This window comes from Alosa sapidissima, chromosome 21, assembly GCF_018492685.1.
Source record: "Alosa sapidissima isolate fAloSap1 chromosome 21, fAloSap1.pri, whole genome shotgun sequence".
In the NCBI taxonomy this organism is placed as follows: Eukaryota; Metazoa; Chordata; class Actinopteri; order Clupeiformes; family Clupeidae; genus Alosa; species Alosa sapidissima.
Genome location: NC_055977.1, coordinates 30,076,777 through 30,094,315, shown reverse-complemented (window position 1 = coordinate 30,094,315; position 17,539 = coordinate 30,076,777). Strand labels below are relative to the sequence as shown.

The 17,539-nt window shown below is 38.7% G+C and overlaps 2 protein-coding genes across 2 annotated transcripts; both read right to left on the bottom strand.

Moving 5' to 3' along the window:
* Positions 1–9,409: 9,409 nt before the first annotated feature.
* LOC121695703 (gap junction beta-3 protein-like) lies at positions 9,410–12,773 on the bottom strand. Its single transcript, XM_042076770.1, has 3 exons — positions 12,736–12,773; positions 11,627–12,350; positions 9,410–9,426 (listed from the first exon to the last, which is right to left on the bottom strand). The coding sequence occupies exons 2-3, from the start codon at positions 12,264–12,266 to the stop codon at positions 9,410–9,412; spliced, it is 657 nt and encodes a 218-aa protein (XP_041932704.1). The 5' UTR covers positions 12,267–12,350; positions 12,736–12,773.
* A 3,198-nt stretch (positions 12,774–15,971) lies between these two features.
* On the bottom strand, positions 15,972–16,754 carry LOC121696200 (gap junction beta-4 protein-like). The gene has a single exon (XM_042077545.1). The coding sequence runs from the start codon at positions 16,752–16,754 to the stop codon at positions 15,972–15,974; it is 783 nt and encodes a 260-aa protein (XP_041933479.1).
* Positions 16,755–17,539: the final 785 nt, after the last annotated feature.

Below are 17,539 nucleotides of genomic sequence, written 5' to 3'. Positions count from 1 at the left end.
ATGCATGATATAGGTTCTACTTGGTTTTATTAGTTGTTGCTGTTTTCAAATATCATGTATGCCATCTCAACATGGAGTAACCATTGACTGTACATGGGGATTAATAACACTAGACAGTCAGTACAGTATATGATGTGATAAAGCAACGCAATGATGTGATAAAGCAACGCAAGTTAACGTAATGTGAAGCATGGACCTCATCAACCTCATGTTAATGTAACTACTAGCCAGTTTGCCAGCTTTGCATTTTTTCTAACGTTAACGACAGACACCTCTGTTAGAGCTACTTCTGTGATGGTAGGTCGGTAGCATAGACTGTAAAAAATAGATCGGTAGGTCAATAGTTGTAGACCGCATAAGTGAATGATCGATAAATGAAACGCCTGCATTAAACACTAGCTGCTACGCCAACAACCAGTCACTTCCCAGGGATATCGGTGAACATTTGAGAAAGACCGTAGTTTGTCATCTAACGTCCATGATCAGTCATACTGATAACGTTATTTTTCAAGCTGACGGAAGTTAATAACATTCACACCGCATATTTAAATGTGTAGTTAACATTATAGGTAGGCTGTGAAGTTTATTGCACACATATATTTAATTAATTGGTATTACTAGTGGTGTTGAGTGCCTGATTAGATGCTTTGTAATGTTGTACAATTGTCTGACTAACTTTATTGTAACTTTCCTTTTTGCAGGTAAGATATGGGTGATGGCTGAATGTACTGGAGGTGGCAGCAAGGTGGTCTCCATGGTCTACATTAGTCTGCAAGCAAGGGAATGCCTACGTGAAGATGTTTGGCTGGGGTGGTCTGAGGTGGCATGTCCTCCCCCTTTCTCCAAGTACCCTGACATCCATCTCCCTGACATCATCACCCACCGTCACTGGATCAACCTGAAGCCACTTATACATGGGACATGGCACAGCACCACTACGTTCTGAAAACACATGACTTTCAATAACTTGCATGGCACCAAGAAAGGTCTGCCTCTGCTCTGAACCTTCTGTTGATGTGACATCATTTATACTTGAGGCTGTACACATCCCTTTGTTTCTATTTTCTTTATTGAGGTCACCCAAACTTCAACTTTCTGTATGCCCCTGAACTCGCACAAATTGTAAATTGCAATGCGCCATTTAACTAGTGGTGTAGTCGAGTTAGTTAGTTGTAGTGGTGGGTATACTGTAAGCTACCCCAAATGTTATTAAATACATGTCCTTGCCTATTTTAAATGGGTTTACTGTGTAGTCCTGTGTATCACGTAGACTATACCACGGTCATTTAACTGCCTTGGTATTTAAGTCAGAGGCCATTGCTTAGTATTTAACTGTAGCCTACACAAAGATGTAGATGTTACAAGAATATTAATATCAGAATAATTATTGGTTGATACTAAATCAATATTGAATGTTTTTTTTTATTTCTTTTGTGTGATCTATCATTCAGAATGCTGCAACATGACTGGTCTTCAATCAGCCAAAGAGGACACATCGTAACTCCTCTCCTAGTTACTCTCCATTGGCTCCCTACAGTAGACAGAATTCAATTTAAATCTCTCACTTTGGCCTATAGGACACTGACTGGATCTGCTCCTTGTTATTTTAATTCAATGATCAAGATATACATCCCCAACCGCCCACTGTGGTCTTCTGATGAGCTTCTGTTGTGTCGACCAGTCTTAAACGCTAGGTCAAATTCAAGACCTATTCAAATTCAATTTTCCTCAGTGGTTCCATGTTGGTGGAATGAGTTGCCCAGTGCTCTTCGTTCTTGTGATAGTTTTTGGTCTTTTAAGCACTTACATTATGGTTTGTATGCAGTAGTACTGTTTTATTTTCATTATAGGCTGTTGATTAATTTAACATTGTTTATTATTGATATTCTCCTTAATGTAGTCTTACCATGTTATTGTTATTATATTATTGATTGAATGGGCATTATTATTTATTATTGCTTTCCCCCCTCATTGTTTATTTCATTAGGCTATTGATTGATCCCTGTTTTAAGTATTATATTGTTTTGTATTTGTTAAGGGTAACCATAACCATCATCATCATCATCATAATGTGGTATTTTCTTATGCACTTGAAACAAAGAATAAAAATGTTTCTTTAAACGTAGTACCACTTTAAACACATCACACACAGAGTAGCTTCCTGATTATGTGTAAAAATTTTACAGCTGACACGAAGGCTGCAGTATTACATTTTTGATTTATAATGGAGCACCCTCTCTGGTGAAAGACTAGCAAGCCTGTGGTAGAGGCATACGATTACAGACATATTGAGAGAGCCTATCAATGAGTTGTCACAGTTTTCAATTTAGACGTATTATTTTGAAATGATGTACGTCTACGGGAGGATTTACACATCACTGGCAAGACCTGATCAAATCATACTAATGCAAAATGCTTCTCCAGCAGTGCAATCGCAGGTAACAACGATACCTTAACGCATTTTCAGATACCGCTGTTCTGAGCATACTAAGCAAATTGGCGATTTGTAACTTTGAATCCCTCCTCACGTTAAGCTATGGTCCAATAATGTGTTCACTAAAACACAAGTAACGTTATTTGTCGGGCTGATTCATAAATGGGCATACCGAGGTTGTCGACCTAGCAGGCTAGGTGGCGTTTTTTGCCATTCGCAAAACTAAGCAAGAGTTAACGTTAATGAAACTTTACATCGCCTTCTCCAGTGACAAAGTATATTCAAATGAAGTTGCAACGATGATGGCGGCAATCACTGGCTACGTTAAACCATTTGAAACAAGTAGGACTGTAAATGATGGTGACTATGGCTAACGTCACTTCGGATCAATAAAGCAGAGCCCTTTTACTTTACCTATCAACTGGCTAATGTTAGCATGATGTAGCATGCTATGAGCTAATATACTTAGCATCTACGAAAGAACAGAACATATCTTTTTTCACAAAGAATCTGTCACAACTAACAACGATGTCTCTTACCAGCAACTACACAATGTATGGCTATCAATATGTATTTAGTCAGACTGTGATAAGATATAGCCTAATGATAATAACAGCAACACTTATTTAGGCTAGATTATGTGTCGAAATCAGGTGTTGTTAAAATAAGTGAGCGATGACGCGGTAGTGTCTGCAGCCAGCCAGCTGTCAATCATAGGTGTAAACACGCCCTTTTAGATTTGTTAATATAACATTAAAAAAAATAATTTCAGCGAGAAAAGAAAAATTGTGTGTATTGAAGCATCTTGAAAACTATTTTTTCGAATAAAAAGTTGTTGATACAAAAATAGTTTTAGATGAGAAAAGTGACACGGAAAGTTGGCTACTTGGCCATTGAAAAACATGGGGATGGGCGGAGTTACACATTGTACTGCAGCCAGCCACCAGGGGGCTCTGGACTAACGCTCGCATCACTCTTAACAGACGGCACACTGTCCAGTTCTATATATACAGTCTATGGTCATACTGATAACGTTATTTTTCAAGCTGACGCAAGTTAATAACATTCCCACCGCATAGTTAAATGTGTAGTTAACATTAGGTAGGCTGTGAAGTTTATTGCACACATATATTTAATTAATTGGTATTACTAGTGGTGTTGAGTGCCTGATTAGATGCTTTGTAATGTTGTAAAATTGTCTGACTAACTTTATTGTAACTTTCCTTTTTGCAGGTAAGATGGCTGAATGTACTGGAGGTGGCGGCAAGGTGGTCTCCATGGTCTACATTAGTCTGCAAGCAAGGGAATGCCTACGTGAAGTGGTTTGGCTGGGGTGGTCTGAGGTGGCATGTCCTCCTCCTTTCTCCAAGTCCCCTGACATCCATCTCCCTGACATCACCCACCGTCACTGGATCAACCTGAAGCCCCTTATACATGGGACATGGCACAGCACCATTACGTTCTGAAAACACATGACTTTCAATAACTTGCGTGGCACCAAGAAAGGTCTGCCGCTGCTCTGAACCTCCTGTTAATGTGACATCATTCATACTTGAGGCTGTACACATCCCTTTGTTTCTATTTTCTTTATTGATGTCACCCAAACTTCAACTTTCTGTATGCCCCTGAACTCACACAAATTGTAAATTGCAATGCGCCATTTAACCAGTGGTATACCTGTGTATCACGTAGACTATACCATATTAAGGTATTTAAGTCAGAGGCCATTGCTTAGTATTTAACTGTAGTCTACACAAATATGTAGATGTTACAAGAATATTAATATCAGAATAATTATTGGTTGATACTAAATCAATATTGAATGTTTTTTTTTAATTTCTTTTGTGGGATATATCATTCAGAATGTTGCAACATGACTGGTCTTCAATCAGCCAAAGAGGACACATCGTAACTCCTCTCCTAGTTACTCTCCATTGGCTCCCTACAGTAGCCAGAATTACATTTAAATCTCTCACTTTGGCCTATAGGACACTGACTGAATTAAAATAACAAGGAGCAGATCCAATGATCAAGATATACATCCCCAACTGCCCACTGCGGTCTTCTGATGAGCGTCTGTTGTGTCGACCAGTCTTAAACGCTAGGTCAAATTCAAGACACTCTTCCTCAGTGGTTCCATGTTGGTGGAATGAGTTGCCCAGTGCTCTTCGTTCTTGTGATAGTTTTTGGTCTTTTAAGCACTTATACATTATGGTTTGTATGCAGTAGTACTGTTTTATTTTCATTATAGGCTGTTGATTAATTTGACATTTGTTTATTATTGATATTCTCCTTAATGTAGTCTTACCATGTTATTGTTATTATATTATTGATTGAATGGGCATTATTATTTATTATTGCTTTCCCCCTCATTTTCATTGTTTATTTCATTAGGCTATTGATTGATCCCTGTTTTAAGTATTATACTGTTTTGTATTTGTTAAGGGTAACCATAACCATCATCATAATGTGGTATTTTCTTATGCACTTGAAACAAAGAATAAAAATGTTTCTTTAAACGTAGTACCACTTTAAACACACCACACACTGAACAGCAAAGTAGCTTCCTGATTATGTGTAAAATGTTTACAGAGTATCTTGATGTAGTAGGTCCATGTTCTCATATTTTTACAGCTGACATGAAGGCTGCAATATTACATTTTTGATTTATAATGGAGCACTCTCTCTGACTAGCAAGCCTTCTGTGGTAGAGGCATACGATTACAGACATATTGAGAGAGCCTATCAATGAGTTGTCACAGTTTTCAATTTAGACGTATTATTTTGAAATGATGTACGTCTACGGGAGGATTACACATCACTGGCAAGACCTGATCAAATCATACCAATGCAAAATGCTTCTCCAGCAGTGCAATCGCAGGTAACAACGATACCTTAACGCATTTTCAGATACCGCTGTTCTGAGCATACTAAGCATTTGTAACTTTGAATTCCTCCTCGCGTTAAGCTATGGTCCAATAATGTGTTCACTAAAACACAAGTAACGTTATTTGTCGGGCTGATTCATAAATGCCCATACCGAGGTTGTCGACCTAGCAGGCTAGGTGGCGTTTATTGCCATTCGCAAAACTAAGCAACAGTTAACGTTAATGAAACTTAATATCGCCTTCTCCAGTGACTTAAGTGTATTCAAATGAAGTTGCAACGATGATGGCGGCAATCACTGGTTACGTTAAACCATTTGAAACAAGTAGGACTGTAAATGATGGTGACTATGGCTAACGTCACTTCGGATCAATATAGCAGAGCCCTTTTACTTTACCTATCAACTGGCTAATGCTAGCATGATGTAGCATGCTATGAGCTAATATACTTAGCATCTACGAAAGAACAGAACATATCTTTTTTCACAAAGAATCTGTCACAACTAACAACGATGTCTCTTACAAACGCGGTAGTGTCTGCAGCCAGCTGTCAATCATAGGTGTAAACACGCCCTTTTTAGATTTGTTAATATAACATTAAAAAAAAAAAATTTCAGCGAGAAAAGAAAAATTGTGTGTATTGAAGCATCTTGAAAACTATTTTTTCGAATAAAAAGTTGTAGATACAAAAATAGTTTTAGGTGAGAAAAGCGACACGGAAAGTTGGCTACTTGGCCATTGAAATACATGGGGATGGGCGGAGTTACACATTGTACTGCAACCAGCCACCAGGGGGCTCTGGACTAGCGCTCGCATCACTCTTAACAGACGGCACACTGTCCAGTTCTATATATATACAGTCTATGGTCAGACCTGCCTCAAAGATTCTATTTATCAACCGTCTCTGCCTGCCTTCCTCGCCATAATAGGTCGATTTGATTGGCTAATCAGTCAGATGTAGCCATCAATCAACCCGAATCCAAACATATGATTTCTAATAGAGCATCACAGTCCCGCCCCTCCTCCGAGAGAGCTTAGTTTCCGGAAGTACATTTACCATTCATTTCTCCCATTGACGTTTTGGAAAAATCCGTATCTAAACAGTTTTAGAGCATGTCTTAGGCTAATCAGCTACGGCGTAACTCATAAGCATACAACATATCATTTCGAGTGAAAAAACGAAGAGAAAGTCCAAAAAAAGTAAAAGGTACAAGACTGTGTACATATTTTCATTTCCGAGCGAAGTAACTACTGATCCCATAAACCACCGCGCCTCACTGAAATATATATGGACCCTTTCAAGAGTGTTCCATTATCAGCATCATAGTTGGCCCCACAAGACTTCCTTTTTAACATTCCATATGTTATCTTAATGCAGAGGAAGTAGATTGGGGCCCAAATAGAATGTTCAAGCATTGTTTTTGTTTTTATTGTTGAAAGGGTCTATAAGCAGCACGAACCAGCGCGAAATCATTTCCAACCAGCGACAGCACGCGAATCCTTTCATCCAAACAATGATTTTTATTATGATTTTAATAGCAGTTATTTCAGGAGTAATCGTGTAAATAATAGTGTTTTGATATTGAATGTTATATTTACCATTGTGTATTTTATATCGTGTGTGTGAAAGCGGTTAACGTTAGCAACATTGTGCAGTGCTTCATATCTGACTGCCATCCTGATAAAGGACATGTGCATGGTCTGGACCACCATATTCAGTTTATTAACTTGCTGTGAATTATTACACAAAATGTTCTTTAAATGTACGAAGAAATATTTCTAGGTTAATGATTGATGATATGGCTCGTACAGTATGAAGGCTACTGTACAGTAGCCTAGCTAATGTTAACTAGCATTACCAACCTCCCTGCAAAACTCACCACACAACTTCATACAGGTAGGTTTGTAGGTTTGATAGGTCTTGTCCCTCATGCTGGCCCATACAAAACCCACAAGCTGACCCTCGACACACAACAGTCAATAATGTGACCCGATTTAAACTGGTTTTCACCCCTTTGGACACTCTTGATTTCGTCCTTGAAACTGAAATATTCACGGGGGCATGGACGGTTTGCTAACCATTTTACTGCAGTGTCTACCCAGTGGTAGCATCCAGCTTTGCTATCAGCTAGCTAGCTAGTTCAAAGGTTTAAGTTCTTAATGGGGATATACAGGGCTTTTTATGCCTCGACTAAGTAGATGTTTCATATAAACAACAATTCATGTTCATAGAAACAACAAGGTCACTAAAACATAATATATTTCATACCTGTATTGCAGCATGTAGACTAATGTTAGCAGCATTATAATGACATTCTAATGTCTGAAAGGCTAATGATTAGCCTATCGGCTACCTGAAAAGTTAAGTGTTCAAACTAGCATTTGCAGTGTTCTATTTGATGGTGTATTGGCCCTGACTAAGTTCGTGTGATATATAAACCACAATCCTTGTTGATACAAGTACCAATGTTCGTCTAGAAAGTTTTTATTCACATTAAGATTTTCGCCATAGGCAGTAAAACACTCCGCCATCTTTGTCAATAATTTTCGCTGATAAAGTTTCAAACTATTCACCTTATTCAGCCCCGCCCATTTTTTTAAATTCCACGTTGTCTTTAAACTTCCGGCCGGCTAGCTACGTCTAGTTAGCTTTATTGGGATAACATGGCAGAAGAGGATAGAGAGGCTAACTTACAGAACAGCCGCTCCAAAGTCAGTTTTTTCCTATAACTTCAGATAGGAAAGCTGTATAACAGAAATGTCTTAAGTCACCAAAATCCTAAATAAACGTTCCTAACTTTAGGATGACCCATAATATATGATGCCAGTCATCTCGATAGAGCTCTGCTATCTCAATGTATCACAATGGATGTACTGCTCAATCGGAAGTTCGGAGACAATGTGGGCAAAGCTAGCGCCCCCATGTTTGCGCGCGGAATAAGGTGAATAGGGAGGGAAAGTGAAAACCAGCGCCCCAAGTTGTTGCGTTCCTATCGAAGAGCAGCTCCAATGTTCAAGTCCCATAGACCTATTTAAAAAAAAATATTGTGAAGCCAAATCAGCGGTGTTACCAAAAATATGTTTCAGTGTCTATACAGTAATAATCTTCTAACTGTGAAAATGTCAGACCCTATTTTGCCTTATTTAAGAAAATCGAAATTGCTCCTTTTGTTTCATAAACGAACTACAAAAGAAGTCACGTGACTTTACCCTTCGACGTTACTCACGGTAGCATGGTTTGTTTATTAGCCTGGTTAGCATTGACACTTAACACTTACAGCCAGCTCTTTATGTGAGTAGAAGCACAACACTAGTTATCCAGACAAAAGGTTATCACCACGCGGTTTACATCACGTTCCGTTATTACAAAAATATGTTAAGCCAGTTAAGCAAATTGCCGTATTGATCAGTTAGAGATTAAGCGCCCAAACATGTGACGTCACATGCAGCTGTAATTCCTTATCACCGTGTTACGACAAAAACTCAAAACAATTCAACTGATCCTAAAAATAAGGTATGACCACTTGAAGCAATAGAGGTGACCCCAGTGCCTAACATTAAATTAAGATCCCAATGTGCACCGAGATATATAAAAAAATTTTTTTTTTAAATCCCATCCACTCCGCTAAACTCTAGGAACGCAACCACTAGATGGCGATGAGATTACTTTCCCTCCCTATGACCTTAACGGCCTTTCCACCAATCAGAGGCATCACTGTGGGATTGTGGGATTGTTCAGGATTGTGGGTAATGAAGTACTTATCCAAGACATCGCGAATAAAATACATTTATCTCAAAACGATGTTAGTGCCCCGTGAACTTTTGGCGTCTATATGAGCATACATAATCGCTTAGTACAGCCGTAGCTGGTTTTGAGTCTACCATGTGCAGTTAAGTTTTTATGGCTTATACCCGAATTGTCAATGGAGAAATTGCATTGAATTCTTACTTCCGGAAACTCCTGTGGGCGGGACTGTGATGCTCTATGGTTGCTTAGGTACCGAAAACGCAGTGATTCCTTGTGAAGGCCTGATGCGGGCCTTAACAAGGGAAGACACGCGATTGGAGAAAAATGTATCGCACGCCCTCACTATTTGTTCACACAATCTGTCAATCAAATATAGCGGACAGCGGTAGGATATGTTTAGCCAGAGAGGGTTAAAGCTAGTAATCAAGGATCTTTGGTTTAGCCTAGTCAAGAACGATCGGGAAGGAGAAGAAGCGAATAATAAATGGTCAAGTAAAATGTTATTAAAGACACTATTATTTTTCATTCGTTTGAAAATAGTTAGGCCTTCAGAGAAGGCCTTGAAGGCCCTGACGGTCCGCCACTGCTTATGTTAAATTCCCATAGAGGCAGGCAGATTTTTATTTTTCGTGACTCTGACGAAGACGTGGCAGAACGTAAAAACGTTAGTCCCTGATGTTGGCACTTTAAAATAAAATCTGAAGTTTTTACATCGGTGTTGTTTTTACAGTTTTTTTTACATCTGAAGTTTTTACATCTGTGTCCGGTAAAACTCCTTAGTCCTCTCCCGTTGACGCACCAGTTAGTTAATTACAGAAGCGCGGTGGAATAACTGGAAAATGAAAAGGAAGTGTTAAACAGTTGATAATAGTGTTTAGTTATCAGATTGTCATAGAAGAAATAGGTCTAATGGCATGAGTAAATTAAAGAACTGTGGGGAGTTGTAGGTTAATTGAATGACAAAGGGTTGGCCTAGGCTATGATCTAGCTAGCCTCTATGGGAAATTTCTCTGCCCCATGACACAACAATGATTTAACCAGGGGGTTTGGATTGGAGGGTCAGTCAGTTAGCATCCCCCATAAATGGCATCCCTGTTGCTGCTGCATTCATGACACGTCAGAGATTTTGACACCTCAACATCTGACTCAGGGAAAAAATCTATTTTATGGTCTATGGAAAAAAAATGTATGAAACTTTTGTGTTACCACAAGTTACCACACTTGATGTCACAATCATGCTCTCCAATCATGGCAGCCAGAGGACCACAGGCTCAGTCCCTGCTTCAGTCATTGCAAGCGCACCTGATTGATTAATCACCCACTATGTGGATACTGTTAGAATTGATTTAGATTAAGTTTTATTTAGTATAATTTGTATTTTAGTATATTTATTCTTTATCTTCTACAGTCCTTATTGCTTAGTTGTGTTTTTTATATTAGCCTATATACTTTTAATTACTTTTTATGCTGTTAGTGAATGTGTGTGTTTATGTTGTCTGTATGATACTGTGACCTTGAATTTCCCCTAGGGATCAATAAAGTATCTATCTATCTTTGTTGCAACAAGACATTCTCGTTCTTGCCCAACCATGGTAAGTAGACAAACATATGCATTCCCTGTAGGCCTAAAAACAGCACAAAAATGCAGGTTGTTAATTCATGAACACATTTTTTTTAAGTCAGATTTTTTCAAGTTGGGTCTTCTGAGTTTACGGTCATTATGAACACATCATTTCCAATCACATTTTCACAAATAAGCTAATCACAGTAGGTACCACATTATACTGTACGTTGTCTATGTGGATTGGTGGCTGATCAGCCAATCCATGGACAACATAGTTTGGGGCCATGATCAGTAATGTGGGACCTTATTGGCTTGTTTGTGAAAATGTGGCTAAAAGTGGGCACGTTGGATACCATTTTTAAAGATCAGCCCACTGAGTATATTTCTGGCTGAATTAGCTAGCTCCATTGAAAAGAATGGGGCTGGAACTTCCTCCCTCTCTTGAGTTCAGTTGTCATGTCTCATAATAGCCGTAAGAGTCTGTGATCCCAATCCAACATCCAGTTTTTGGGCAAATTCAGCCCACTTGTGCAGCACACTGCCTGTTCAATAAGGGTGAATTGTCAGCACTTTGTCATTTCAAGAGAAGCTGAACAAATAGTATAATATAATATTTATATAATATTAAAACACATATAATATAATGCAATACCGGTAAGATGGGAACTAACACAATTAATCATCTCAATCAAGGATTCATTGTAGGATTAATGAGAAATGAATATGACATTACTGTGACTAAAATTTATTGTAAAAAAGCAGAATTAAAGATTAATGACAAAAAGCACACAATAGACTTGGTTGATTAAGTTCTCTTTTCATGGCGGTGTTGAAAGAGTATGGCAATCAGGTGTTTGTGAGACACTGTCATTCTGGTTTTAATTCCTTGGGCGGATTGACTGACTTGTAGGTGGACATGGGCAGGCTACAGTCAGTGCAGTAAGGCTCTCTACAGGTCCTCCTTGTGGTGGCCATACTCCTTCTGTGACTGTGGCGCAACACACGCATGCTAATAAGATAGAGAACCTCACAAATGTTGAGCACAATGCAGACTGCTGAGGCACCGACCATAAAGTATGTGAAGATCCGCTTCTCGGTAGGGCGGGCAATGTAGCAGTCTACTTGGTGTTGGCACGGCCACATATCACAGGTCACCTTGCGGGGCATATCGAAGTTTTTGTAAATGTAATGCAGTAGATAAAGGAAAAGCACCTCAATGCTCGTCTTGAAGAACAAGCTAAGAAGGTAAGTCCACCACAGACCGCCATGCTTCTGTCCTGGGTTATCATAAAGACGCACAGCATCGCCATGTTTGGCACGATATTTGCGCTCACGATCCTCACGGTACCACACATGCATCACCACCATGAAAGAAGGACAGGTGACAAATATGAGTTGTAGAGCCCACAGGCGGATGTGTGAGATGGGGAAAGTGTAGTTATAGCAGACGTTGGCACACCCTGGCATCAGTGTGTTGCAGTCAAAATCCTTTTGATCATCGCTCCACACACGCTCAGCTGCCACCACAAAGATCATGACACGAAAAACAAACACCAGCGCCAGCCAGATTCGGCCAAAGGCTGTAGAGTACTTATTCACTCCACTAAGGAGACCTTCCAGACCCTTCCAATCCATAGTGATAGTATATTTGAGGGTAGGTTAAATGAGTGTTAATTCAAATGAGTAGCCTATCAGAAGTGCAGCAGTTCAAATGTTGTTCTATATGGGGAAAATAGGGAGAAAAGGAATAACATATTCAAGTCCAATATGAATCATGATTTTTACAATACAATTTCTAATTCATTCTGAAAAATTATTATTATATTTAAGCTTCCACATAAACAGATTTTTGATGACACAACATTCAGATGTAAGTTTGCCAAGCACTAAATGTTTAAGTGATAATCATTAAATATCAGATTGTGCAGACACATTAAGTGTACTGAAATTGTAAATGTTCATATTTCCATTTTACTCAAATTGATCAATGACTTTCAGTTTATCACTGACTTTCAGCATTGATATCTGCTATACAATATGAATCCTTAACTTAGGAATTTGTGAAGTTAGTACAGACAAATCATCATCTGATCATCCTACTTACAATACATTGAGCTCTGTGATTGCAAAAGTCTTCTCAACCAGTCTCAGTTAGGGATTCTTTGCGGTGTTGTCCACTGTATGCCTTCTCTGATCAGAAAGCAGTTTTGTGGCTCCTTGATTAACTGAGGGCATACACTCACTGGTCAGGGTGTGGTTGTCTGATTACACTTTGATAACAACTCCTACGTATGCTTCAGGAGTTTAAGTAGTACAGTACAGGTGTGGGTGTTTTAGTACTTCAGTAAGACATTTTTATAAAACATAAGGCATTCTAAAAAAAGGTGTCTGAAAGTCATTCTACTGTTACTGTGGAAGAGTTTAATCTCTTGATATATCTTTTTGTATGCACTGTATCATCCATTTACTATTATTTACATTATTCTATAAATGTTTCATAGACTATGTATCAGAATATTTGAAGGGTTCAGATGCAAAAGCCTCTAAATGCCACCTATGTCAAAAATGAGATAAAGATGGTGAGGGGATGCTCTCCACACATAGTATACGCTAATCAAATAATTTAACTTCTAAACCCACTAAATACCACTCCTTTCCTGGTCTGAAATATCGATTTATAGGCAAAAACCTATAGAAGACTGAATTTAATTGCTAATTTAAAAGAAAAGTGGTCAGACGGATTTAGAGGGTTTTGCATCTGAACTCTTCATTTTTTGTTCCTAACATTTGTGTCAAGGGATGTAGTTGCAAAGGGAAGCTTGTTTGACACCTTTCAGAGGTGTTTGAAGATGTGGCACATACTTCCTATTTATTTTTCATGCTATAGTAAGATAACTGCTAGTTGCAAGGTGCAAGGTGCCAGCAGCACAAATAACATGGGTTTAGACACCCACGACCCCTGATGATTTAGTTGCAAGGTGCAAGGTGTCAACAGCACAAATAACATGGGTTTAGACACCCACGACCCCTGATGATATATGTGGCTCTGTACTGGAGCATGCTTGAGGAGGTGAAGCAGCAGAAAGTTTTGGGGGAAAACTAGCAATACCTTGCAAACACCATTCAGAGCCTTATTGACACAGCTAGAAGCTTGCATCGATGTCCTTTGCAATATAGCCAGTAATGCTGTGATGCTTTCTTCATCATGCATATCATGGATGGCTGGTAGGAATGACTATTACCTGTCCTTCACATAACCGTACCATCAAAATGAATTAGAAGATGCAAAATTATATAGCTGCCTGATAAACACATACCCCACAAAGTGGCAAATTGTTGCAGTGTTGCTTTAACACTTTACAGCTTGACTTGTAAGCTCAGTGCTAAGTGCGAGACTTGATTTACTCTCAGATGGATGCAAATAAATCTTCTAAAAATGCTATGCTTCCACAACTACACCCCTGCCCACTCAGCGGGTCTACTCAGCATATAAAACATGAACCTCAACACCAAGAGAGAGTTCTGTCACATTGCCCCATCACATCAGGCATTATGAATCCATTGTGGACTAAAAGTACCAAAAACCCATCTCTTTCGGCTAGCATATTCACTGTGACTTGATAACTTATGACTGTTTTGATTATCTGCATTTGTGTGGTGACCTTGGGTGTCATGAAAGGTATTTATGCACAAAATGCATTATTATTATTATTATTATTATTATTATTATTTCTAAAAAATAACACCAAAGTCTTGAAATGTTTTCTATTGCCTTTTACAGACTAAAGAGAACCATCCTGCTTGAGTGTTTATGACAAACTCTCAAATAATTTATTTCCTGTTCAATCCTGAATCATTGCAGTCTGGTGTTTGCACTACTGGCATGATATTATCAACGTGACCACGTCCATATCTCCACCACCATATCTTGTACAATCACTCAAACCTACCTCCAGGCTTTGAAAGCCTTCACAGCTCACAATACCTCTGTTCACAATAGTTAAGGTCACTTGTTGATTCATCATGACTGCCCATGACTGGAGGGATTTTTCAACATAAATCTTTCATGTTGAGGGGAAATGCTTTTGCACAGGTACGCACAAATACTTACACACGTTTGTTGCTGTCTTGCAAACCTTATTTGATCCTATATCATTTCTAATGACTATCAATGCACATTAATAATAATCAGCAAAAGCCAAGCCCTTGTTTGCCATGTGAGTTGAATGTGGAGCCATGCAAGTAGGCATAGCATTCAGTCATATCAGACTTACCAAAGGTATAAGATACTTAATGGGGCCTGGGTTATCAATTGGCCATTCATGATCTGCTTATCACAGAACCAGGATATGACACCGGTTCCAACTTTGAAAAAAACATTTGTCTTGTTTCAAGAACTCCTGCCACACCTTTATGGCATGATATGATTTTATTCAGTAAACTATATTTGAGTTGTATCATCACCGTGTGCAGATACTGTGCACACAGGCTCCTCCTACTATGATGTCATTAGATTTTTCCATGCCAAAGTGATGAATTTGTAGTGTTCCTTGTTCTTCTTTGAAAGAATACTAATCTTTAAACTGAAACTGAAAAAAAGATCATGTACAGGTGCATTGCAAAAAATTAGAACATTATGGAAAAGCAATTTTTCCCCGTAATTTATTTCAAAAAGTTAAACTTTCATATAAATTATATTCATTATACATAAAGTTAAATATTTCAAGCCTTTTTTTGTTTTAATCTTGATTATTCTAATCTAGATGACTACTGTTCAATCCAGTATCTCAAAACATTACAATAAAGAATTTATACAAAAATGTCAACCTGAAAAGAGCTCTCATCAGCTAAACACCAGCAATAGATTCCTGAGCCTTTAATCTCTGTCTGTGCAATGGACTTTTAGATGCACCTGTATATAAACGTTTTTATTAAAATAATAATTGAAAAAATAAGTAGACAATGTGAAATCAAATATAAGTTAAGTTTGAAACCAAAACATTCACCCAATTCACCATAGTCATGTTTAATATTCAAATGTTTTAATGCATTTAGAGAGAAATATACAAAACAATGATATACAATAACAATTCTGTTATGCTTTGGTTTGGCATAACTGTTAATGGTGTAAACAGTTGACATAAATTGCAACACAATTATGAATTTAACTGGATTTGAACATATGTTTTGAACATGAACATATCTGTTAAGATACTGATATGCATTTGAATGAAACAAAGGGGTGAAGGCTTTCAGGCAGTATTTCGTTCTATTTCAGTGATAATTATCATTAGTCATGTGAGCATACTCAGACGCTCAGAATAGGCCTAACACATGAGATCAAGCCTTATAGGCAGGGGCACTTCCCTCTACCTGATGGTCCTTTACCATGGACTCGTTATGGGCATTCTGTGCCTGAGAATTTGTTAGAGATGCAATGTGTCCTTGATGTCTGTACCCAGAGCGAGTGGTTGCCAACTCCTTACAGCGCTTTCCCATCAGGTAGACCATCTCAAGCAATGTAAGTAGGATACAACAACAACTGGTGATGACCATAAAAATGGTGAAGATACGCTTTTCTGTGGGACGGCTGATGAAACAGTTTACAGCCTGCGGGCAAGGTGCTTCTTTGCATTTCACCACCAGTGGAAAGAAATTTTCTTCATAGATGTAGAACACCAGAAAAATGAAAACACCATCCACTGCTAACTTAAAGAACAGGCTGAATAAATAGGTCCACCAGAGTCCACCACGCTTTTTTCCAGTGTCTTCATAGAGCTTTCGGCAGTCCTCACCATTCTTCAGCTGGTTCTTTCGCTCACGGTCATCACGGTATGCCACATGCAGCAAAACCAGCAGTGAAGGGCAGGTGACAAAGATTAGCTGCAGTGACCAGAGCCGTGAATAGGCAATGGGGTAGAAGTGATCGTAACAGACGTTCTTACAACCTGGCTGCCTTGTGTCACAATCAAAGTTCCCCTGCTCGTCCCCCCATACCTTCTCAGCAGCCACAAGGAACACCATCAATCTGAAGATGAACACAACAGAGAGCCAAATACGGCCAAACGCTGTTGAGTATTTGTTGACCCCACTGAGGAGACCCTGCAAAAAGGCCCAGTTCATGCTGATGGTGCTGAAGTGGTCCAAAGACTGAATCTGATGTTAATGTTTCACAAGGGCTGTTATATACATGTGACACACTCACTTCAGTTACTTATACACTTGAAGAAAGCAGTCACGTTATCAAAGGGTACCACAGTAAGTAAATACTGGAATGCCTCGCCTATAACTTCTCAGTGTGTGTCCCTTTGTTTGAATGTGGACAGAATTTCTGAAACTCAGCAAATTCACTGACATTCTAATGTGACATAGTTTTGTGATAATCATTATGATAGGACTGGTGTTCTGTTCTAGGCTATTATAGCGTGTACTACAAAAATAATAACTCTAATGTACGGCTGATGATATCTGAGCTCATTAGTTAAAGAAAGGACACCCCAGTCCTTTGTGCTGCTGAAATCCATGTTGATGTTGGCCTGTGTCCACATCCACAGAAAACTGATGGAGTAGGGTAGGTCCATTTTTAATGAAACCAGGAATTAAAAAGGGACTTTAAAAAAAGACCAAGAGAGAGAAGGTAAATACAAAAAAACACAGTGGCCAGCAGCAGGGACAAAGCAGGACTGAAAGATCTTACATCACTGGAAACTACTATGATGGTACGCATTTCTCAGTTCACTGCCGTTCACTTTGCTGAAAAAAATATGAAACTTGATTACTATATACCATAATTTTGTGCAAACCGTCATGCAAATGCATGCAGACACACTCTGCCTAATGTGATGAAAAAATGCACCTGGAAATGGGTGCCAGCATTAATGGACAGGCTGCTTTTAAATACATATAAA

What these genes read in the sequence shown, in the direction of transcription:
- LOC121695703 (XM_042076770.1), bottom strand. Translation starts at nt 12,266, where the DNA reads ATGGATTGGAAGGGTCTGGAAGGTCTCCTTAGTGGAGTGAATAAGTAC.
- LOC121696200 (XM_042077545.1), bottom strand. Translation starts at nt 16,754, where the DNA reads ATGAACTGGGCCTTTTTGCAGGGTCTCCTCAGTGGGGTCAACAAATAC.